This window comes from Neofelis nebulosa, chromosome 2, assembly GCF_028018385.1.
Source record: "Neofelis nebulosa isolate mNeoNeb1 chromosome 2, mNeoNeb1.pri, whole genome shotgun sequence".
NCBI lineage: Eukaryota > Metazoa > Chordata > Mammalia > Carnivora > Felidae > Neofelis > Neofelis nebulosa.
The window spans coordinates 119,115,366-119,140,588 of NC_080783.1; the positions used below are offsets into that span (position 1 = coordinate 119,115,366).

The 25,223-nt window shown below is 40.8% G+C and overlaps 1 protein-coding gene and 1 long non-coding RNA gene across 25 annotated transcripts in view; both read right to left on the reverse strand.

Annotated features, from left to right (window-relative positions):
* The window catches only part of LOC131504062 (myomegalin-like), a 221,874-nt gene that overhangs the window by 57,505 nt on the left and 139,146 nt on the right, over positions 1-25,223 (reverse strand). For 19 of the 24 annotated variants that reach the window (XM_058716002.1, XM_058716015.1, XM_058716007.1 and 16 more), the window contains 12 exons: positions 16,596-16,727; positions 15,365-15,484; positions 15,052-15,144; positions 14,697-14,909; positions 13,247-13,405; positions 12,241-12,354; positions 11,689-11,826; positions 10,558-10,737; positions 9,453-9,647; positions 6,244-6,411; positions 6,006-6,087; positions 1,992-2,083 (listed from right to left, as the gene is read on the reverse strand). In XM_058716002.1, the coding sequence (XP_058571985.1) occupies positions 1,992-2,083; positions 6,006-6,087; positions 6,244-6,411; positions 9,453-9,647; positions 10,558-10,737; positions 11,689-11,826; positions 12,241-12,354; positions 13,247-13,405; positions 14,697-14,909; positions 15,052-15,144; positions 15,365-15,484; positions 16,596-16,727 (1,686 nt within the window). Of the gene's footprint in view, positions 1-1,991; positions 2,084-6,005; positions 6,088-6,243; positions 6,412-9,452; positions 9,648-10,557; positions 10,738-11,688; positions 11,827-12,240; positions 12,355-13,246; positions 13,406-14,696; positions 14,910-15,051; positions 15,145-15,364; positions 15,485-16,595; positions 16,728-23,627; positions 25,138-25,223 lie in introns of those variants that run through there. The other 5 variants (XM_058716018.1, XM_058716024.1, XM_058716006.1 and 2 more) reach the window with 1 other exon arrangement.
* On the reverse strand, positions 21,088-23,620 carry LOC131504067 (uncharacterized). The gene is made up of 2 exons (XR_009257762.1): positions 22,978-23,620; positions 21,088-22,721 (listed from the first exon to the last, which is right to left on the reverse strand). It is a non-coding gene; the product is annotated as an uncharacterized LOC131504067 (long non-coding RNA).

The following is a 25,223-nucleotide window of genomic DNA, read 5'->3' on the forward strand; positions in this document are numbered from 1 at the left end:
CTTCAGAGGCCTCTATCATTACAGGTGGGTATTTGCTCCACATAAGAGAAATTCAAACATGAGGAAGCTACATTATTGCGGCATGATAAAGGTCTGCAGTGAGGCAGACATGGGCTTTAAATCTTGGCATAATCTTCCTACAAGGCATTTAAACTGAGCTTCAATTTCCTCAACTGTAAAAACGGAAAAAAACACCTACTTTTCAGGGCTACGTGAGAATAGAGAAAATGTATTTAAAAGTGCACGGCAGGCAACCAGTGAATGTTAATTACTGCCGCCACAGCTACTATTATTTCAAGACAGTAGGGGGAATGTTTAAAAATTTGGGAAAATTGACATGGCTTTTGGTACATTATCTAATATTAGAGGGAATGTGATAATGAATATATATGGCACCGAACCGGGGAGTGGGAACTGATTAAAGACACAAAAGTAAGCAATATAGCTAAAGATAACTCACTCAAAATAACCATTCATGGTCATAAATTTATGACCCCCAACACAGGACAGAACCAAAAAGTAATATTACACTGAACTGAGTATAGACGGGAAAAACAGGAACGGCATGTGGAAACCGAACTGAAATATCTGACACGAATAATCAGATAATGGCTACAGTAGAACCCCTGCCCCCCAAAAAAGAAAAAAAAGGAGGGGAACTAGGGGATTTTGAAAACTGGTATTTTTAAAATGCCACACAATTTCATATCCTCAAAACTGGAGTCATGTAACAGGAGTCTGGTTATAAGGAGAAATATAGTTATGAGAAAAGAAACAAAGAAGTACAGTAAGAGAACTTGACCACAAATGCGAATACACGTCTTATGTTATAGATTAACTCTGGCAAAGAGATGGACTACACCTGATATAGACTAGCCAGGTAAACTGAAGTTAGGAGCCCATGACACTGCTTACCCTCTGAATTAGTGTTAGCTGGTAACTCTATACTGTGGTCCTAATACTTCTTCTACATCATAGGGGGACATACAACCAGCTGTACAGAGAGGCAGAAAGAGAAGGGATTCTTCTGGAAGGCTGAGAGGCCTCTTCTGAGAAAATTCATGAAAACTCTCACCAGAAATAGGGCATGAGAATGGGAATATTATCTGCTCCAAGTCATGACTTCTTAGCAAGTCTTTTGAGTCACAAAAGACCTCAATTTAAATCTTAGCTTCAGGTGGCTTAGTTACAGGACTATTTCCCACCTCCAATGTTTAAAAAAAAAAAATCAGTGTTTCAGCTTCTTCATCTATAAAATAGGGCCAATACCACTCAGTTTACAGAGTCATAAGCATTAGTGCTAATTTACCTTCCCATACAGTGCACTGCATACAGCAAGTAGTCAATAAACATTATTTTTTAAAATTTTTTTTTTTTCAACGTTTTTAAATTTATTTTTGGGACAGAGAGAGACAGAGCATGAACAGGGGAGGTGCAGAGAGAGGGAGACACAGAATCGGAAACAGGCTCCAGGCTCCGAGCCATCAGCCCAGAGCCTGACGCGGGGCTCAAACTCACGGACCGCGAGATCGTGACCTGGCTGAAGTCGGACGCTTAACCGACTGCGCCACCCAGGCGCCCCATAGTCAATAAACATTATTGATCAGTCCCCACAGTCTTTAGTTCCAGGTTTTTAAAACTAATTTTCCAGATCAAACGTCACAATTCAAAGCAGGAATTATATAGTATTTCACTTTCACAAGTCCTTTACAATTATTCCAGTTAGCAACAGGCAGAGAGAGCTGCTATAAGCTCTTTTCAGCACTTAAAAGTTTAATGGTCTCCATGTATAAAAATAAGAGCATCTTTTGAGAAAATATGCATATAAAGCGATTTCTGGTTTTCTCCAAAAAGATAAGTCTTACTTTGCTTTTGGACCTAGGTATTATACTTGGACAACTGTAGCCTTGAATATAAACTATCTTGAAATATAAACTATCTTGAAAGAAAATACCAGGAATTTAGAAATTAGGCTCACTGAGAAAACTCACCCGACTTTCTCTTTCTTTTTTAGCCATGAGCTCGAGTTCCTCCTTGGCAGTACTCAGTTCTTTCTCCAGCCCGGACACTGCATCCAAGTCTCCTGGAAATGAACACACAGCACTAGCTTTGATCACTACAACCCAACACGACCTCTGCTGCTTTGCTTCTGGAGAATTTACTCTGAATACACAATCTAACAACAACAATAACGACGAATATACGTATAGGTTGTTCTTTGCAGCATTATTTGTAATGGCAGAATACTGCAATCAGTCTACAGAAGACTGAATAAACCACAGTATGTCCATGCAATGAAGTACTATAATCAACCATAAGAAAGAATGAGGAAAATCTTTATGAACAGATATGGAATAATTTCTAAGCTATACTGTTAAGTAAAACAGGGCAGGTACAAAAGGATACACCTAGTGTAGTATGTTTTACATTAGGAAAGGGGGCAACAGGAACACACACATACACATCACACAGAGACACAGGACTGCTCTCTTACTTTGCAAAAAGAAACCTAGGGAAGGATAATCCAGAAATGAAATCAGTTGCCTTCAAGGGAGGGGTGAAAACAGGAGAGAAATGTTAGGGAAGTAGTTGGGGCTTCTGAGCATACTTTTCTATATATTTGAGTTTTGAACCATGCTAATGTTTTATTCTTAATGTGTAAAGTTAGTTCAGTAATCATGGGCAGGAAAAAGCCTAAAACTGAATATTAACATAAACAAACCTGTATAGCAAATAGATAAAATAAGCACCTAGGAAATAAAAAAGTTAACCCAAATAATTTTTTGAATTCACTATTCTAACTATATACCTTCAGTGGGAAATAGTCTAAGGATTAAAAAAATAAAAAGAAACCTTAAACATTATTTAATGATTCTTTCTGCTGATAGGTGTATTCGTGTAGCAACCCTGAAGCCATTTTTGTGTATTGTGCAAATGTATAAATATATTGACGTTATAGGTAAGCAGGTTTCTCAATGTCAAAAAAAAAAAAAAAAAAAAAAGAAAAAGAAAAAGAAAAAAACAGAAAAGAAAGCAGATACAAATACAAAATAAGCCAAAGAAAGAACTTGTGTTGTTCAATTAGAATTAGAGAAATCAGTATCAAACACACATACACACACACCTCTTTAGTTCTGTTCATGTAAAAGGGCCTAGAAGCTGTGAACCTATCTTATGCCCAGAAATTAGTATCTAAATTTTTTTTTTCAACATTTTTTATTTATTTTTGGGACAGAGAGAGACAGAGCATGAACGGGGGAGGGGCAGAGAGAGAGGGAGACACAGAATCGGAAACAGGCTCCAGGCTCGGAGCCATCAGCCCAGAGCCTGACGCGGGGCTCGAACTCACGGACCGCGAGATCGTGACCTGGCTGAAGTCGGACGCTTAACCGACTGCGCCACCCAGGCGCCCCCAGAAATTAGTATCTAAATGCCATTATCCACTTAAAGGAACCAGAGCCCCTTGAAGTAATGGGTAATTCCAGGGCTGAGGCAGGGAAAGTAAAAGTTGATCCCAGAACATCTTATTGTGCCAGAAAATGTAAAAGTGCTGAAAAACTGATGAGGAAATACCAAAAAGAACAGACGAGCAGCTAGAAGGGGCTCCAATTGGCCAAATCTGGGATAATTTGGGCATCAAATGGAATAATAACAGAAATAGACAATAAAATGTGTTTAAAAAAAGAATCTAGTAGAACACATTGATATAAAAAAATGGAGTGGGGAGAATACAGAAAGGGCAGAGCTTCTTTGTAAAGGAACACACACTAATAATTAAGGAAGAAATTTTAGAAATAGAAATCACTTTATTATTATTTTTTATGCTTGTTTGGGGAGGGGGAGAGAGAGAGAGAGGGGAGGGGGGAGGGATATAGTGCAAGCAGGGGACGCGCAGAGAGAGGGAGACACAGAATCCAAAGCAGCCTCTAGGCTCTGAGCTGTCAGCACAGCCTGATGAGGGGCTTGAACCCACGAACCATGAGATCATGTTCTGAGCTGAAGTAGGATGCTCAACTGACTGAGCCACCCAGGTGCCCCAGAAATCATTTTTTTAAACTACCAATGTAATATAATAGTTGATTCAGGCAAGGCTGAAAGATGCTAAACCCCTGGCGAGTGACTGTGGGGAAACAGAACTGCCAACTAAGATATTAGTCTGGCAGATTACTAACACAAAGGGAGACATGAGCCTTCCCAATGGAGAGATCCAGCAGATACAACCTTAACCAAGGATAATACTAACTGGTATCATGTGCTTCTGATGTGATGCACTGAGAAAGACATCACCCTTGTAGTATTCTTGCCAAAAATGTTAAACTTGAATCTAACCATGAGGAGATAATCAGAGCCAAATTGAGGGCCATGAGCTGACGCAGAGTTTTCAAAAATGCCTATGTCAAAAAAGACTAGAAAACTGTTCCAGATTAAAGGAGACTACAGAGACATGACAAGTAAATGCGATGTATGACCCTGGAGGGAGAAACCCAGCCATCGAGGACATTCCGGGGACAATGGGAACTCTGAATATGAACTGTACATTAGGTACCAGGACTATGTTAAGGCTGAATTTGCTGAATGTGATAATTATACTGTAGTTATGCAGGAGAATGCCCCTGCTGTTAGGAAATACGTAACGAAGTATTTAGAAATGAAGAGTCAGGATACCTAAGTAATTTTTAAATGGCTTGGAAATTAACATTATATCTGCGTGTATGCATATAAATTAAGAACGCAAATGTGGCAAAAAGTTAACAGGGGGTGAATCTTTTTTTTTTTTTTTTTTTTTTTTTTTTTTTTTCAACGTTTTTTTTTTTAATTTTTTTTTATTTATTTTTGGGACAGAGAGAGACAGAGCATGAACGGGGGAGGGGCAGAGAGAGAGGGAGACACAGAATCGGAAACAGGCTCCAGGCTCCGAGCCATCAGCCCAGAGCCTGACGCGGGGCTTGAACTCACGGACCGCGAGATCGTGACCTGGCTGAAGTCGGACGCTTAACCGACTGCGCCACCCAGGCGCCCCGGGGGTGAATCTTAATACAAGTGTATATGTGTTATTTTTGCCACCTTTCTATAAGTTTGAAATTTGTAAAATACAAAATTGTGGAAAGGTAGTTTTTGAAAAAAGGTAAATAGGGAATAAACAAATCCAGCATCCATTACTCTTTGACTAACATAAAGTTTTCCTACTAAAAAATAACTACTCGTGTGACTTATCTATGGAATTGCATAACAGTTAACGCTGTAACACAAAGTTTTTACATTCTTAATATCGTTTAAAGATCGTAAGTTAGTTATCAAAGTCCACAACCTTTCTTATTATAGCGCTATAATCACCACTTCATTAATGACGGTAAGCCCCTATTTCTAGAACTCACTGGGGAAACATCTTCCTTGATGTTAGGAAAGGGGGGGAAGCTACCACAGATCCCGGCCTTTTGCTCTATGAAAGTCAGAGACTGTAATCCCAAGCACTCAGTATAAGTTTTGTTCCTGCTATGCACAGAATTCAGCTGTTTTGGGGGAGTTCAAGGCCTACCAATGTCTCTTACTTAGATGGCTGTGATCTTGGCAAACAGCTTAATGCACACTACCCGCCACCCCCCCCCCCTCGCCCCCGACATGTAAAACAAGTTATGCCAAGTTACAGTGAGTAGACAGGGACTGCCTGAAAGACATCCAGGAGAAGGTGTCAGCCCCATGGTCTTGCTGTGTAGGTTGGGAAACACTACCTCCTGCATTTCTGAATCCCTGCAAAACTACGTGAAAAGGACAATCAGGAGGCAGTTTCCCTGGGCCGAACCGTGTACCCAGAACAACAGTGTCAATTCAATGTAAGGTAAGGTCAGTTCTTTCTAAAGAGACATGTCTTTAGCCTTTTAGGGAAATCTAAACTTATTTTTTTCCATTAAGGTAGGAAGAGAAAGAGAGTCTTGGCCACACCTATTAACAGAGTTACAGGAAGAAAAGATGGAAGGTTCCTTAGTGAAATTAAATTTGATACGTACCTAATGAGGACCTGGCTATACTGGTATCCCCTTTGGCAGTCAATGAAATGCCATCATCCTTGGAGGGTATATGCACGGAACCCTAAAAATTGGAAGAGTTAGGGGATTTAGGAAAGTGCGGGAACCATGATCACAGTGACAAGGACTTGGGAAGGTATTAAAGTGATCAAACTTCTGCCTCCCACACAAAAAGGAAAGGCAGTTGGCATCAACATCTACACAAGTACATAGTTCTTACTTGATCAGTCTGATCTCCAAGATGGGGGCTGCTGGAGGTAACTTCAGTGGGTTGGTTAGAGATCAGTGCTTGGGACACCATGAAGTCTTTCCCTCCTAAATACTGGCGCAGGGCCTGCAATTCTGAATTTCTTTCCATTAGGGCCTGGACCATCTTCTCTGCAGAGGCCTGGTAAGGAAATCACATGGAACATTAGAAAACAAAATTCACATTATGACGTTATTCATTTAAAGACAGTTATTTATGAAAAGCCAGTGGGGCCCTTCAAAAGTTTCCTTGCTTTCAGTTTATAGCGAAAAACACAGCTGAACATTGGAAAACCTGAACTGAAGTCATCTATTACAGACAGCACAGTCTGAAATGGGTTCTGCCAGAACTCTATCAGGCTAAGGTGAGAAGATTCTGGTTGAGGTGGACCAGAGTAGATGTCCTTCATACTGGGACACATGTGCCTTTGGCCTGGATGCCCTCTACCCAAACATTCACTTGCTTTGCTCCAATTACATCTTTGCCTATTGCTACCTTCTCTGACTGGCCTCCTCTGCATATCCTATCTAAGACAGTGATCTTTTCTCTACTCCTGATTCTCCTCATCCTGCTAAGTGTTTTACAACACACTTACCATTATCTGATAGATCTGTTTATTGTCTCTCCCCCAACTGGATGTCCTAAGGACAGGTTCTAGGTTTTCTTCAGCACTGAATCACAAGCACCCAGAACAGTGTCTGGCACACAGTAGGCACTCAATACGTATTTATCCAATGAATTAATTACATAGAGACACTTTTATCAGACCATACAATCTGGAGAATCTGAACCTCCAAACCACTGAACACGGTTTTGTTTAATTTCAAATCCCAGTTTTCTAAGATAGATGATGGCACATTAAGGAAAAGGATCTAGAACATTATTCATGACCTTTACCACATTAAAACTGTGCATTTAGGGGTGCCTGGGTGGCTCAGTCAGTTAAGTGTCTGACTTTGCTCAGGTCACGATCTTGCGGTTTGTGAGTTTGAGCCCTGCGCTGGGCTCTGTGCCCACAGCTCAGAGCCTGGAGCCTGCTTCAGATTCTGTGTCTCCCTCCCTCTCTGCACCCCCCTCATGCTCTGTCTCAAAAATAAATACACACTAAAAAAAAGTTTTTTTTTAAAAAGTCTGCATTTAATCAGAAAATCTGGAAATAATAAACTAAGACTAAAATTACTGGGGGTATAAGGTGATGTATCAGAACTATATTAGCTGTCTCAGCACCAACTGTTTCTGGGGACAATAACTACTGTTTTAAACGAGAAGCAGAGCTCTTGTCATAATCTCTAAGGGAAATAAAAGAATAACCTTACAATTTTGGTAAGATTCGGGCCCTTTAGGGATTTGGACATAACCATCTAGATGCTAACAGTGCATTATTAATTGATCTTAATAAATATCTATGGAAATTATTATGGAAAAAAGCATAAGTAACATACAATATCTCTTGGGTCATATATATGATCTGGCTTCAAATTCTTTCTCTACTAGTGCTGTTGTTGGCAATGGTCCTCCAAGTGGGGCCCATGGACTAGCAGCATCACCATCATCTGAAAGCTTGTAAGAAATGCAAATTCTTAAGTCCTATCTATCTCTCCTAGTTTCTGTCCCCAGGAGTGAGCATGGGAATCTGTGTTTCTAAAAAGCTATCCAGGCGATTTCTCCTGCATGTAAAATTTAAGAAGCAGATCTAGGAGAATACAACCCTTTCCCTTTTTCTGGAGTTAAAATGATCGTTTGTAATTTCACAGTTACCTCCTAGCTTCCATTATTTTACTCTCAGCAGCATACAGTACTTCTGAGGTGTACTAATTTTTTCAAATTACAAAGGGTTAAAAAGAAAACTCACACAAAGACTTTTGTTAGCCTCCTGCCAGACTTAAATGATTCACAGTGATTCCGTTAGGTCTACTCCAGAAGCAATTTCTGCATCTCATTTAATAGGAAGGAAATGTATAATCACTTCAGGGGGCCTGAGAATTAGACGAGACGAATAGAACTATCTCAAAATATAAGGAAACATTAGAGAATGTTATGGTCAAATGATAAGAATCTGGTGCCCCCTAAAGCTGTCTGGGGGGATTCGAACGACTGGTCCCTAAAATGCAGCTCACCTCTCTAGCCTTGAGGAGGAAGATATCTGCGAATGAGGATAAATTAAGAATTGCCTTTTGAAAAATTGTGTACCAGTATTTTAAGATTATCCCATATTATTATAAGATTATTTCTTCTCATCAAGACCTTTAAAAAAACCCAGTCTGTTTTCCTCTTAAGAGAATTCAGTTTTTATAAGAATTAAGAAAAAAATATGTGAAGTTTAAGTTTTCCCATACCTTGGCTAGAAACAGAAAATATCACTGAAGTTTTTTTTTTAAAGGTTTTTTTGTTTTATTTTAGAGAGCGAGTGAGCGGGGCAGAGGGGAGGGGAAGAGAGAGAGAGAGACAGAGAGAGAGAGAGAGAGAGAGAGAGAGAGAGAAAGAATCTTAATCAGGCTCCACACTCAGTGCAGAGCTCAATCCTATGACCCTGGGATCATGACTTGAGCCAAAATCAAGAGTCAGATGCTCAACTGACTGAGTCACCCAGGCGCCCCCAAAATATCATCAAGTTTTGATAATTTAGAATCAAAACCAAAACACTCCAGAATCCCGTATGTGAAAATTATCAGAATATCAAGGAAAAGAAAATGTACATAATGAAGTTAATGGGTATGTGTATTGTTTAGACAGCCTTCTAAATGCAAAGTGCTCTAGGGGCGCCTGGGTGGCGCAGTCGGTTAAGCGTCCGACTTCAGCCAGGTCACGATCTCGCGGTCTGTGAGTTCGAGCCCCGCGTCAGGCTCTGGGCTGATGGCTCGGAGCCTGGAGCCTGTTTCCGATTCTATGTCTCCCTCTCTCTCTGCCCCTCCCCTGTTCATGCTCTGTCTCTCTCTGTCCCAAAAATAAATAAAAAACGTTGAAAAAAAAAAAAATAAATAAATGCAAAGTGCTCTAAAAAATATTGCACGTTTTGGTGACTGATATGAAACTATAGTGTAGGTAACAGACTGAAGGAAAAAATCCTCACGAATGGAGTATAAAATGACACACATACACACACACATGACGATGTTCAAAAGCTTCCTATTCATAGTCTGTAAATGCACCCATGCTGTTCTGGTCTGTGTGTTGGTCCTTACTTGGCTCTCCTGCTCTCTGGTGCTCATAGACTGAAGCAGGCCTTGAATCTCTACTTCATGTTCCACTGCTTGTTTGTTTCGATCACTTAGAAGTTCCTGCAGCAGCCTTTCCTTTCTCTGCAGACGCTGGCACAGCTCCTCGGCAATCTCACTCTGTCCTGGTCCGAGTTTGCAGAGCAGCGTTGAGCTAAGATCCTAACACAAAAGGGAAGGTGTAAGTTTTGGAGGAAAGAATGCCCTCTACTACATATCAAAGGGTTTATTCTTTAAAAATCTATTATAGAAGAAAGAGCTATGGGATTCTGGAGAGCAAGTATCCTGTTTTACTCACTTTTGTTTCTCCAGATCCAGTACAGGCCCGGCTCACAGAAGACCGTAAACACGTGCTCAGTGAATGAACACGAACAATATAGAAAAATACTTGTAATGGCAACTTACCTATTGTTTTCTGAAGTAAGCCCTTTCCCTATTTGCTCAGAGTCCATAATAATTAACATTAGATAAAGATAAATGGACACTTAGTTCATTTTTATTTATTTTCTCCCCAGTATAACTTATATGGGGGAAACACAAAACCATAGGCTAAAAAAGACTAATGAGCCTATGTTAGCATGGTGACGAAGTTCCTCCTTCCATACTGAGAGGGAGCACATGGTGGTTAAAACTGCCTAGGCTGCTTCCTGGGTCTGTCAGTTACTATGTTACTTTGGATAAGTGTCATCTCAGAAGCCTGTCTCCTGGTCTGTAAAAGAGGGGTAATGATATATATACCTCATAGACTTGTAAAGATTCAATGAGTTAGCATTCATTAAGCAATTAACACAGTGCCTAACAAACATGAGCACTTTAACTAAAAAAGGTCAGCTCTCACATTAAAGGTGGATGTTTCTGTTCTCATCAATTCTCACATGACTTATTTGAGAAAGATAATTGTCACCTTGAGTTTATAGGTGCAGGAAAAAAAAGTCCCAGGGAAAGCCAATGACTCGCCCAGGCACAGAATAGAATTCGAGACTTGGGTCACTAGCCTCCCAGACCTCAAGAGTCCTAATCCAAGACAGATGCCATCACTAAACCAACTGCCTTCAAGTAACTAAACTCTTGCCTCCACTTCTTTGTTCCTGTCATGCAGAGATGTCTGTAACTGCTGAATGATACTTTCTTGTTCCTTCTGCCAATGGCTAAATTTGGTTTCCATTTCTTCTTTCAGCCACTGGAGGTTTTGACAGGTAGCAGATAAGTGTTCTACTTCCAGGCCTTTGGCCCTGAGCAGACTCTCCATACTCTGCAGTAACAAAGAAAGCAACTGTAAGTGAAAGGGCACCCCACACTCCTCAGGATAAACAAGAAACTTGATCCACCTTGAAATGTCTCCTAAATTAACAATTTTTTTGCAATAGGAGAAACCTTAGTATCTAATGTAACGATGCCATACTAATATATGTATATATTTTTTTTTGGTTTTGGAAACTCTCATCTAATTTTTAGAGAAATAAATACAATGTGTATGATAAATGAAGTAGTTTTGAGGAAGCAGGTTATGCTACAGAGGAAGTGAAGGACTTCTTTAAGAAGTGGCAGATGGTCAAATGTATAAACTCTAAAATACATACACAAGAAGAGCCCACAGGAAATATTACTAAGCAAGTGTTCTGACCGTGGCTATAGAAGGACATGTATATAATATTAGAGAGAAAACAACAGTATAACAGTTGTACCCTGGCAATGCTTATGTAAAAAGTGTACAGATATTGACAAGAATTAGAAATAAATCAGAAGTATGTCTAGTTGCCGGGCCTGCATGGCTCAGTTCGTTAAGGGTCCGACTGCAGCTCAGGTCATGATCTCATGGTTAGTGAGTTTGAGCCCTGCATGGGGCTCTGCACTAACAGTGCAGAGCCTGCTTAGGATTCTCTGTCTCCCTCTCTCTGCCCCTCCCCCTCTTGTGAGCCCTCTCTCTCTCAAAAATAAATACATTAAAAAGATATTAAAGAAAAAAAAGATGTCTAGAAATCTATATTCACTGCTTCCTCCTGCAAAGTTCACAGTAGACTAACACTTCTCACTTCCTAATCTGTAATGGTGGAACTAATGATTACTGTTTTTGTTTTTGTATTTTTTTTCTTATAAAGCAAATACATTGGTTTTCAGAAAAAATGACAGAAGGAGTTGACGCTTCAGGTTTAGAAATCCAAGTGGGACAGAGATACCAAGTCATGGCAGATTGTGCTCTTACCTGCATGGTAGCTTCATTAGAGGAAAGAACACCACGCAGTCTCTCTAAGTCATGATCTCGCTCTCGCACAGCAAGATGGAGTTGACGCAGTTCTTTTTCTTTTTCTTCCAGAGTGGAGAACTTTTCATCTATAGCCCGCTGCAAGGAGAGTAAGGATCCTAAAGCCCCTTCAGATTCACTACTGTGATCACACTCATTATTAAGATTCCAAACACAGGGCACCTGGGTGGCTCAGTCAGTTGAGCATCCGACTCTGGCTCAGGTCATGGTCTCACAGTTTTTGAGTTCGAGCCCCACGCCAGGCTCTGCGCTGACAGCTCAGAGCCTGGAGCCTGCTTTGGATTCTGTGTCTCCCTCTCTCTGTCCCTCCCCAACTCGCACTGTCTCTCTCAAAAATAAACATTGAAAAAAATTAAAAATTAAAAAATAAAAATAAAATAAAGGAAGGAAAAACCAACTTCAAAAAGCAGCAAATTAAGTAGACCCATATTCGTACAGTACCTGAGTAAATGGAATAATCCACAGTGCCATAAACAAAATTAAGGTGCATACCTCCAGAGCAACATCTCTATCTTGTATTCGCTGCCGAAGTTTCTCAAGCAACATTTCATTCGCTTCAAGGGTTTTGTCGGACTTATCTCGATACTGCAAGAGCTCCCGAAATTCCTGATGAGACCAAAAAATGTTTTCCTTTATTCATTTGTCCATTATACACCAAATTCCAACATTTTGCCAACGAATTTGTTTAGGATAAAAAACAAAATGTGACCACTCTCAAAGAAAACACAGGTTAGCTGAGATGACAGGCATATAAATCGTTAACTATTCCACATCATATATATATGTGTATAGACACATACGTGTGTATAGGTGTGTATTTGTATAAATGTATATACATGTGTGTGTCTGTATTTGTGTGCAGCTACAGGATGCACTGTCTACATCTGCCTGAAGGTGTCACTAAAGATCTCACAAAAGAGATTACATTTGCTTTGAATCTTAAAGGACTAGGAATTTCAGGTGGAGGTATTTCTATCAGAGAAAAAATGTAGGCACAATATGTGCACACTATGAAAAAAATGTATGATGAGAAAAATGTAAGGGATTCGATGGGACTGAAGCTTAGAGCAGGTGGCCGTCACGGTCTTTACTGTTCCATATTTTCCCTAAAACATTCATTTTATCATCTAAGTAACTAGACATTCGTATACAGATGTCCTTACCTACTACACTGAGAGCAGTGGTCATATCTTCTCTGTCTTCCTAGCACCTCACATAGTATCTGGTTCACAGAGGTGTTTAATAACTATTTGCTGAATGTTTATTGCTTAAGACTTTCGGGTCTATATTTATTATTTCCTACACTTGCTGGGTAGCACTGGTGGTTCATGAATTGTACTTTCTATTTATTTTGAATCCTCCCAGTTCCTATCTCTCAGTGTTCTACATGTAACAGGTACTAGACACAGGCAGGTGGCCTAACGTCTTGAAATTACATGGACAGAAATTTCAGAGCTCTGTGAGCCCAGTTTTAGTTGAAATCATTGTGTAGACTCACCTGAAGCAGCTGTTCCTTGTGACTCAGACTATGGTTTAGGTGCTGAATGTGCTGCTCCCGGGTTCTAATCTCATTGTATTTTTCAGCCTCCAGGATACGAAGCTGTTGGCTCTTACTCTGCAATTCTCCTTGAAGCTGCTGCAAGGCTTTTCGTAATTCCTGAATTACAGATTCAGATTCCCTTTTTTAAACAATCTAAAATTTTCACATGGTCAGTACATACGAAGACCTTAAAACTTCCAAGGGATATAGAATAAAACATAAAGTAGAAAAAAGTGCCATTCTTAACTAGACATGTATCAACCAGGATATGGGAAATGATAACTGTGAATGGAGGTAAGATGTAAATTTCATATTATACTTCGGTATACTTACTTTCTAGTTTAAAAATGATAGATCTATGTAACTACTTAAGCAGAACTCTGTCCCGCTGTGAACCTGGATCCTTTACAATAAGCTCAAGGACAGAATATTTCTACCATCCTTTTAAATCTTAAAAAAAAAAACAAACACACAAAAAAACTGGGGCACTAGGTGGTTCAGTCAGTTGAGCATCCGACTCTTGATTTCAACTCAGGTCATGATTCCAGGGTCATGGGATCAAGCCCCATCCCATCAGGCTCTGTGCTGAGTGTGGAGCCTGCTTAAGATTCTCTTTCCCTCTGCTCCTCTCCACCCCCTACCTCTCTCTCTCAAAAAAGGTGAGGGGGTAGGGGAGGGCCCCGGGTGGCTCAGTCGGTTAAGTGTCCGACTTCGGCTTAGGTCATGATCTCATGGTTCGTGGGTTCAAGCCCCATGTTGGGCTCTGTGCTGACCGCTCAGAGCCTGGAGCCTGCTTCGGACTCTGTGTCTTCCTCTCTCTGCTCCTCCCCTGCTCACACTCTGTCTCTCTCTCTCAAAAAATTAATAAACATTAAAAAAATTTTTTTTAAATCAATAGCATATGCTCTAACCTAACAAGATAAAGGAACCACTTATGAATTATTAAAAAAAAAAGAAGTGGTTAATTGTACGTGCCACTCCTTGGACGTTGGTTGTTGCTTCCCACAATTCTGTCTTGGTAACCTTTCCCCATCCTTCAGGAATAACCTAAGATAGCTGCCTTCATGGACCTTACCCAGACTCGCTTCCTCAGCCCTTCCTGTATATTCCTCTAGGACCCAAACATACCTCCTTTGCTTCATTTCAGTCTTTACCACACTAAAATTCTGTTTCTGTGACTGTCTCATACTACACTACAAGTAACTGAACAGGAAAGAGCCTGTGATATTCACACTTGCATTTCCAGAACCCAGCCTGATGTCTGGCACATGGCATGAGGGCAACAAATGTTGAGCTGAATTAACTGGATCAAGTGAGTGACTCAAGGGTTCAACACAAACTGTCCTAATGAAAAGTTATTATCAGGGCCAAGTCAGCACTTCTGGCCACAAAATGATTACTGATTTACCTGGTTATGTTTCCAAGAAGCCTCCTTCTGCTGTTCTCTCTCATGGGCTGCAGCCTCTACAAACTGCACACATCGTTTGGCATCCACGAGTTGGCGTTCTTTCTGGCGTATGACCCTTTGGAGTTTCTGTATTTTGAGCTGGCTACAGAACAAGGCACTCTGAAGGTCAAGCAGAGCCACCTGCTGCTGAGCTGGGGAAGCACCCTCGGAGCTCTGAAAAGACAGTAAAAAGCGTAATCACAAGGAAGGCAAGCACTGAGCAGCGGAGAAGACCAACAAAATTAAGACTGCCACCAAAAATGGCAAGTCCTCAACAGGAGCCTCGCCTCCTGTCCTACGTCTGACCCTCACGTACATGAAGTTGTCCAAGCTGGCTTTGGTGCAGCATTTCTCGAAGCTTTGCCATTGTGTCATTTTGACCTTCAATCACCTGGTACAACTCCTCGGTCTGAAAATGAGACAGGGAGTACCAAGCATGTTAGGAAACTAAAAATAAATTCCATTATCTTGCCTGTATAGATTTTAGAAATACCAATTTTGATTATACTCCAGTTTTTCTAGGCTAAGATCTGTCAGTCTGATGATCTGTTTCTATAAAATACAGAGTATGTGTCTACCTTGATGGAACAAATCATTTCCTCAGAGGTCCCCAACTGCCAAATATTTACCTCATTTTCCCTGCTTTTCAGAGTTTCCTTGAGGCTTTGAATTGTACCATCTTGCTTCTGAGATGACTCCTGAGCTGACTTCAGTTCACAGCTCATTTCATTCAGTTTCTCCTGAAGAATCTGAATTCAGAAAAGAAAATGATTTCTTTTAACCTCAGATGCAACCAGAAAGTCTTTGCTCAAATCTAGGTTTAAAGGATTTCCTAGAGAATATTACCTTGTTATTTTTCCCCCCACAGAGAGTAATCATTAAAGTCCTAGGTCAATCATCAAGACAAAGTAGCAGATAATATGAAATTCTTCAATACTCAATTGCTTCAATTCTTCTGCACTGTGCACTTAGAACTTTCTCTGTGATGGGCAGCTGTAATGGCCACCTGTCTACATGAGTCACTGTGGATCCTTTACACAAAGACCAAGGAGCTCTGCTATCTAGGACAGGACAGAACACTACAGGGGTACACGAGGCCAGAAGCTCACCATCCAAATTGTGGCAACTGTTACAATTTTCTCCTAAATAAATGTTAGAATCCTTGGGCTATAAAGGGGTGAGAAGTTAAGCTAAAATCAAAAGCACAAACCTCTTGTCTCGGTGCCTTCCACAGGTAAAGGCTGCATTCAAGCCTTTTTTTTTTTTTTTTAACTTTTTATGTTTATTTTTGAGAGAGAGAGAGAGAGAGAGAGAGAGAGAGCGCGCGTGCACGAGCCAGTGTGCATGAGCATGGGAGGGGCAGAGAGAGAGGGAGACTCAGGATCTGAAGCAGGCTGCAGGTTCTGAGCTGTCAGCACAGAGCCTGACGTGGGACTTGAGCCCACGAACCATGAGATTATGACCCGAGCCGAAGTCGGACACTTAACCGACTGAGCCACCCAGGCACCCCAAGAACTACACTTCTAATCAAATATTCCTTAGAGCGCCCAGGTGCCTGGGTGGTTCAATCAGTTAAGCATCTGAGTCTTGATTTTGGCTCAGGTCATGGTCTCAAAGTTCCCAAGATAAAGCCCCAAGTTGGGCTCTGCACTGACAGCACAGAACCTGCTTGGCATTTTCTCTCTCTCCCTCTCTCTGCCCCTCCTCCATTCGCACTCTCTCTCAAAAGAAATAAACTTAAAAAAAAAAACCAAAAAAACAACAAAAAACAGCACACAAAAACAAAAAAAAACCCTTAGAACAACAGGAATACACAGTATCCATCTTCCAAGTCCTACTCAGGGCCTGGATTGATCATACCTTGTTGGTGGCCTCTGTTTGCTGGATTTTTTCCTGGAGTTCTGCCAAGTGGGAATCAGATACAGACTGCGGAGTTATAATGGTCTCATCCGAATTCAGCTTCTGTTGTTTGTGTAACTCTTCAGTCATGGGCTAGAAAGAAGCAGCAAGACAAGAATTTGAGTTAAATGTAGCCAACAGTACATTTTATCTTCAACTGCTTCCAGCATCTTTTGGCAGAGGCTTAGAAAACCGAACGTGTTGCATGGATTTAGCAGTATGAATTCCTAAAGACAACCCTGTTCCTTATTGAGAGGACTGGTTTACTTAGCCCCAGCTCCTCCCCCTATCTTTCCCTATGAACTCACGCAAACACTACAGAGTCAGTTAAAACAGATAATTTAGAGTTCAAAGGGAAGATTAAAAAAAGAAAATGTTTATGATGACCAAATACTCACTTTATCCTATTTCCAATCATGGAATTCAGTAAGTAAACCTATACCATCCATAAGAAAGGAAAGGTCTATTTCAACAGTCTTTCTTATAATATGCTTGTTCACATTACTGGAAAAAATGGACAGATTTTGAATATAGATTATCCATATCGTATACATATCGATACTAAATTTGGTAATTGATATATATTTTTAAACATTTAATTATTCATTTTTGAGAGAGAGACAGAGTACGAGTGGGGGAGGGGCAGAGAGAGAGAGAGAAGGAGACACAGAATCCAAAGCAGGCTCAAGGATCTGAGCTGTCAGCACAGAGCCTGACACGGGGCTTGAACTCACGAACCGTGAGATCATGACCTGAGCCGAAGTCAGACACTTAACCAACTGAGCCACCCAGGCACCCCTAAATTTGATAATTATACTGTAGTTATGTAAGAGATGTTCTTGCCTTTAGGAAACATGCATACTTAGTATAAAAACTCATAATATCTGCAACTAATTCTCAGGTGGTTCAGGAATACAAAAATAATGTGTCTATATAGGCAGTGGGAATGAAACAGCAAATGTAGCAAAATATTAGCATATGGTGAATCTGGATAAATGTTAACAACTGGTGAATCTGGGAGTTCTTTGTATTTCTCTTATGACTTCTCTATAAATTTGAAGTTATTTCAAAAAAGAGTAAAAATAAAATTAAAAATAAATTTGAAAATCCACCGTGGTCTGGGAAGGAGGTATGTTTAATAGGAATACCAATTCACCAAAAAGATTCAGGAGAAAAAAACCCCATATATTGTTTATATGATGTGATAATAAATCAGACTAAGATAAACTTATAGAACTGTATCTAATATTCATTATGAGTTAAAGGTACTAAAATAAAACTGTAGGACTTCATTGTGGCACTAAACCCATCTCCTCTCTCCCTGACCCTTCCCTTCCCACTCCCTACACACCCCCACTCTAATGAGAAAAAATATATACCCATTAGGAAGAGAAAAAGGCAACTGCTGTTCATTTTCCCTTTCCCTCACACTTTTAAACTTTGACTACCATTTTCTAGGCAGTGGGGTTAGAGCTTAATTTCAATCTGTTCCTGCCAGCAACTGACTGGAAGTATAAAGATTTCAGGAAAAAAACCACAAAAAAACAAAACAAAACAAAAAAACCAACCCAGTTTTTTATTCTTCTAATGCTATTTACCAATTTTTAAAAACATCTCTTAAGTACCATAATATATAAAACACTGTGGGAGTTGGGAATATAATAAAGGAACAAGGAAATACACAAAATCGCAGACAGTGACAGGCCTTATGCTTTAAAACAGAAAAGCATGGTAAAGCGGTGAAGTTACTCAAAGTTGGTTGAGCAGTTACTTTACATTGGTTAAGGGGAGATCTTCAGGATAAAAAGCCAGTCCTTGAAAGAGCTACAAAACAATCTAGGCAGCAGAAACAGCTAATGGAAACGACCTGGAGAGGCTAGAAGCCTGAGACAGAAAGGTCTATGTAGCTAGGGTAGCACTTTCACATAGAAATATGAGTGAGCCATGTATATAAGTTAAATTTTTGTAGTAAACCTCGTTGACTGCAGTAAAAAATAAATAGGTGAACTTAATTTCGATAAAATATTTTATGAGCCCATATATCTGATCAAAAGAAATTATCATAGTCATGTATTCAATATAAAAGCTATCAACAAGGTATTTTACTTCCTTTCATACCACGTCTCTGAAATCAGGGGTGCCCTTTACTCACAGCGTATCTCAATTCAGAGCAGCCACATTTCAAGTGCTCAACAGCCACATAAGGCTAGTGGCTACGTAGCCGGCTAGCATAGGGCTAAAGTGTAATGAGCAGAGGACAGGAATACATGATGAAGAGGAAAGGAAAAGCAGAGGCCAGGTATAGAACTTCTACTGCAGGGTTAAGGAAGCTGGATTTCATTCTCATTGAAATGAGAATGGACTGCACTGTTTTTAACAGAAAAGTAATCCAATCGTATTTGTATTTTAAAAAGCTGCTTCTGTGATGAATGGACAGGGGAGCACCAGTAGGGACAGGGAGACCAGATAGGAGGCTGTTTCTGTTGTGTAGGTGAAAGAGAATAGTGGCTTATAGTGGCAGTTAGAGAGGGGAAGAGAAATGGATGTATTTAGATGTGTTTTGAAAGGAGAGTCAACAGGACTGGAAGGAAGGAGAGGGACAAGGAGAATCAAAGGATAATGACTCCTAGAATAATTGAGATATTTGTTGTTGTGGGTATAACAGGGAGCTTTGCCCTGAGGTGCTGTGAATTAGGTCACACCCTGGGAGAGGTAACTATGTGAACAGATATTCACAATTCTAACTGATAAATAAATAATTTTATCATTTATTTAATGATAAAACATTCTCTACAAAACCTGGCTCCTCAGTTCCGCAGGGCAAAGAAACTATACAAACTAACCATGTGTTCTAATCCCATTTTACATGGAAACTTAGAGCAGGTAAGTAACGTCCGAAGTTACACAGGAAATCAGGAAAAGGATCCAGTTAAACCAGATGCACTGGAGCTGGGAATGTATCTTCCATCTCTGTAAACCCATTGCCTACCATAATGTCTGCAATGTTGTAGGGACCAAAAGTTTGTGTTTAGTAAGAGAACAAGACTAGAAACAAACACAATCAACAACAGTCCTAATTTCCAGTCCAATGCTCTAATCCTTCCGTGACTCTTTAGAAATAAGACTAGATAGATATTTAATAGCGACATTTCATCAGCAACTTTAAAGCCAAAGAATGCCATAGAATAGTACATAATGAGTCTGTGTCTCATCTGAACCCAGCTTGGCATTAATAATTGTAGGAAGGGGCGCCTGGGTGGCTCAGTCGGTTAAGCGTCCGACTTCACCTCAGGTCACGATCTCACGGTCCGTGAGTTCGAGCCCCGCATCGGGCTCTGGGCTGATGGCTCAGTCTGGACCCTGCTTCCGATTCTGTGTCTCCCTCTCTCTCTGCCCCTCCCCTGTTCATGCTGTCTCTCTCGGTCTCAAAAATAAATAAACGTTAAAAAAAAAAAAAAAATTAAAAAATAATTGTAGGAAATCCTTAATTCTGTAAATGTAATGCAGTGACCTGAAGATATTTGTTCTTTATTCATAACTTTTTTATTAAATAATCTCAGAAAGATTATTCAATCTTCATCTCAGAAAACTGTCTTTTCAGATAATAGTCTGCCAAAAGAGCACTTAGCAAAGTCCCCTGAGTTAACAAGCTCCTAATGAATCCTTGTGAAATATCAAATACATAAACCAATCATTCCTAAGATGATTTTATAAAGCCTGAAATCAGTAATGCTCAATTTGGCTGAATCATTGCTAATTTCCAGACCACTGGTTACTAAAATCATATCATAATAATAATGTAATTTTAAATTAAGCTGCTTTTGACTTATTTGGGACAAATGCTTTCCAGCATCAGAAAAGAGAATTGCTTCCAGGCCTGATGTTGCATAATGTATGACCTTTGGGCTAAAAAGGCAGTTATTTAGATCTTCTGGGTTAACGACATTTTTCTTGGCACTTGCTAGTCCTCACAATAGCAAGTCCTAGATCTTTAACTGCTGTGGTTTTCTATCCTATTGTTAATAAGAGGAGATACAAAAGAACCATCAACTAGCATAAAATTAAAGGCCTAATCTTTGACCAGCATCTAATGTTTATACCTTCCAAAGAGTCTGATCTAGGTTCTGTAGCCAAACAGTGAGAAGGATAAATTACCATAGTCACACAGGGGCAGACCCAGGCATGGCAAGACTTAAAGCAAAGATCTCCTGCTCTTTGAATTTAGATAGAGAAGGAAATTGCACAGGAGCCAGAACTAAACTGAGGTTTACTAATCGACCACACCCCTCCTATCACCGCTCTTCTAGTTCAGGGCCACTCAATAAAGAAGGAAATTACCAGCTTCAATCTTTCTTTAGATATTTAAACAACCTTGGGTTTTTGGGCATAAATTCTGTGGAAAGCAAGTGAGTCAATTTGCATAATACCAGAAAATTAGTAAGCCAGAGAGCTACACGGTTGCTATTTTTCTTTAATACGAGAAAGAAGAGAAAGAAAAAAAGCAATCAGAAGGAACTCTGATGAAATATTTCATAGTGCACAGAATGGGTTAAGTGGAGGATTAAACAAAGGAATCAAAATGACCTTACAGAACAATCTTTCTTTTTAGGATAGGAGTCTTTCTTTGTATTTGCAGTGGAATTTAAATAAAAAATTTTTTTCTTTCAGGGTTTTTTCTTTCTACAAGCTAAGAACAGAGCTACCAAAAGTAACTTAAATTTACTTCTGTTCTTTTCACATTTGTTCAGAGAAATAGACAATGAGCGGTCTGCCTTTGTCCCACTAGCTCTGGTTCTGACATAAAGGACACCAGCCTTAAGGCTCCTTAAGGAGCTTAAAAGTCAACCAGACTTAAACAAAAGGTCAGGGGTCCTAAATCCACATTTTATTTACAAACACCCTGAGCCCAATTTAATCATTCTATTTGCACCCACATCCTTAATTACTGGAGAAAATGGCACAACAATTAAATGCCATGATTCTTCAAGCTGAATGTTTTCTCTTTCCTCTTGTTTTGTTATTGTACAAACAGTAAAGAATCTAAGCCAGGTTGATAGCAGAAAGGTCACACACTACAGTTTTAAAGGTCTGTTTTTTTTCCAATGTCCAAATATAATGAAGTAAAGGTACAGTCTTGACCTAAAGGTACAGTCACCATAGTTTAAATGTGCTCTTGAGAATGATCAATCTCAAAGCTCCACTTTAAGAAACGAATGCAAAGCAGAGCACTAGGCATTCTAAACATTTTATACAAATGAAAACACATTTTAAAACTTTTTGATATTCATCCTTTTTCATAACACTTCATATATGATGTTTCTGACTACTGTACATAAATTTAAAAATATTTCTATTTTTCTGCTAAGTTCTTACTGTGATGCAAATTTTATTTATAATAGAACTACTTTTCAAAAATTTTAAGTGACAAGCAACAATCTCATTTATCATCAAGCTCTAGATTTCTGGGATGATGCTGACTGGTAGCAGGCTTTCCAAAATGCCTTCTGGACTGTCCGCTTTTGTAATGGTATCACTAAATTTATCGGGGTAGAACGTGCCAGATGTTTTACAAAGTTAACTGAAGTTAGCGTCCATTGTTGCTGCAGAAACAAAGTAGCATCTGTCGGGTCCCTGAATATAACTAAACTTGAAAAGTTGGTATGAAATCAGTTGGGCAGAAATAAACAGCTCACATTAAGATCAACTACCATCTTCTAGTCACTAAGAAATTCATGAGTATATGGATATATAATGGATGATGGGGGGGGTGCCTGAGGGGCTCAGTCAGTTAAGCGCCCAACTCTTGATTTCCGCTCAGGTCAAGATCTCACAGTTCGTGAGTTCAAGCCCTGGCTGCATGAGGCTTTGCGCTGACAGTGTGGAGCCTGCTTGGGATGCTCTCTCTCCCCCCTCTCTCTGCCCCCTAGCCTGCTCAGGCTCTCTCTCAAGATAAATAAACTTAAAAGAAAAATTTAAAGAGTATAATGGATGAAACTCCTATTACCCAATAATGGAGGAAACCTTTCTTAATGTCAAACATCCTCTTAATAGAGTTCAGCGGGCAAACAGGCTGTGAACAGTTTTCACCTTAATGTTTTGTTTTTTTTTTTAAATTAAAAAAAAAAAATTTTTTTTTTAACATTTATTCATTTTTGAGACAGAGAGAGACAGATCATGAATGGGGGAAGGTCAGAGAGAGGGAGATACAGAATCTGAAACAGGCTCCAGGTTCTGAGCTGTCAGCACAGAGCCCGACGCGGGGCTCGAACTCACGGACCACGAGATCGTGACCTGAGCTGAAGTCTGACGCCCAACCGACCGAGCCACCCAGGTGCCCCTTCACCTTAATGGTTTTAATGACAACACTTGAATTCCCAAAGTTTCTTTTAGGAACAAGTCATTATTAGTTTTCAAATGGCATACTTATTATAAATATTGCCCAGATAGTATAATACTTTGGTGGATTAACAGGTTTTCCCCAAACCTTTACCCTATGCTCTAATCAGTTTGAGATAAACCTTTGGGATGGAACACTTGATGCTCTAGGGAGAACTAGAGAACTCCCTTACGGAATGTGAGAAAACATTGATCATTATAAATGAAAACATCTATACATCTAAAAATGAAAACAAAGCAAAAAGAAGCGGGGGGGGGGACAGAAAAGGAGGTAAGAGGTTTAGTGCCAGATATAAGATTAAATGTCTTTTTATAGGGTAAAAGTCAATTAGGAATCTCTTTTTGTCTTAAAAGGTCTGTGATTTTGATAATTAACAGGAAGGCCAATAGATAATATTACAAGGACTGTGAAAAGCAAATTCTTTGAGTGTGAACCACATACACTACAATGGGACACAAGCAAAGGTGCAGCAAAAGTGGGCTCAATGATTAGTTTTCTCAGGTGTAGAAGATTAACCTTCACCCAGGCAGAAATCATGTAAAGCCTGAGACCAGCTAACTATAATCAGAAAGGCGTTATGTAGCCATTTTGTATACCTGGACCCGAAGTGGTAAATAATCTTCACAGAGATCATCCCACAGCTCCTGCAAGTCTGAAATTTCCAAGGGATAAGTCACAGATGTCTTGTAAAGGGGTTTCAAAGACCTGTTAAGGAAACCGGAACTAACTCCATCTGTCATGATATGGCCAGGCCTGGCTCCAGGTGGGCTGGATTTCACTGGAATAGGAAGCTTGCTCCCTCGGGGGCTCTGGATGGGCTTATAATCAAGACCTTTAATCATGCTAAGAGCTAGCTCCAGCTTGTGGTTACACATATGTTGTGGAGCCTGCTCTTCTGAACAACAGTCACACTTTGCAAGTTCCTTTGCACTTCTCTCCGTTTCCTCATCCTTTTGTTGTGGAGGACTAGCCTGCACACTTGCATCCAAAGATTCCACTGAGGATCCCGGTGTCCCTTCCTCCATGCTTTCTCCATCTGGGGGTACCTTTGTACTTGGTAAATCCGGTGGCCCCACTTCAGACAACGCTGGTTCTTCAGTGCAAATGCTGGTGGACCACCTGGTAGAAGGGCCACACGAGATACTTCTGGCCACCTTTCGAGGCACCTTACAAATGGCTTCATAGTCAGAATCAGCAACCCGCAAAGCTGCACAACCACGGCATCTCCTGGGTCGGTTTCCAGGACCTTCCGAAGCATGGCAGCTGTGGAGCTCCTGAATCTGATCCTCATTTTCTACCCAACACTCAAACCCTGAATAGGCAAAGTCTTCCTGGAGCAGTGCAGAGTATCTGACATCAGGTAAGCCGGAAATGTCAACCGTCCCATTCCCTGCCTTGGTTTCCGTGACAGAATCGTCGTTATTCTTACGATACATGCTAGCAATGCAGAACTTGAGGCGGTCCTTCTCCAGCAGCAGCTTTTGCAAGCGCTCAATAGAAAGAGCTTCGATCCGGGCAATAACGGTGTCGAATCTATAGATCCGATCAAGCATGAAAGCACACTTGCTGCAAGCAAACTCGGCTTTGCCATCCCGGGACACATCCTTGCCCAGGACATGCGAAAGCAGAACCTGGAGGTTGAGCTTAGATGCCGTGTGGAAGATCCAGCGCCGCTGGTTTCCGCACAGCTCCCGGGCACAGATCCTGCAAACCTCCTTCATCTTCTCTCTCAGCAGTTGCCAAGGTTCCCGGAGGCGGCTGCAGCCTGTTCACTCACTGGCACTTGGTTGCGCGGCGTCTCCCTCTTCCGTGGCCTCCGGCGGGCATGGCACAGTCCGGTGGGGTCCCCACGCTGCAGGGGCACACCTCTGCCACCCGCGCGCGGGCTCCGGGTACCAGGGTGGGCAGCCCCGCCCCGCCCCGCCCCGCCCCTCGGAAAGGGGGCGGGCGTAAAAAACGCCTTAAGGGGATGCTGAGTGACAGCAGCGCAGGCCGCGCTCGCAACCAGACTTGTCTCCTCCGTCTCTCTCTCCCGCCAGCCGCCGCGTCCCCAACGTCCTCCCTTTTAGCAGGCTGGGTTCGCCGTACAAGAGCAGCACCCCGCTGCTGACGCAAAGACTCGGAGATCAAGGATCAGATTTCAAGATGGCGCCAGCGGCTCGGCTCCCGCGGCCAGCGGCGGGTTCCTCTGG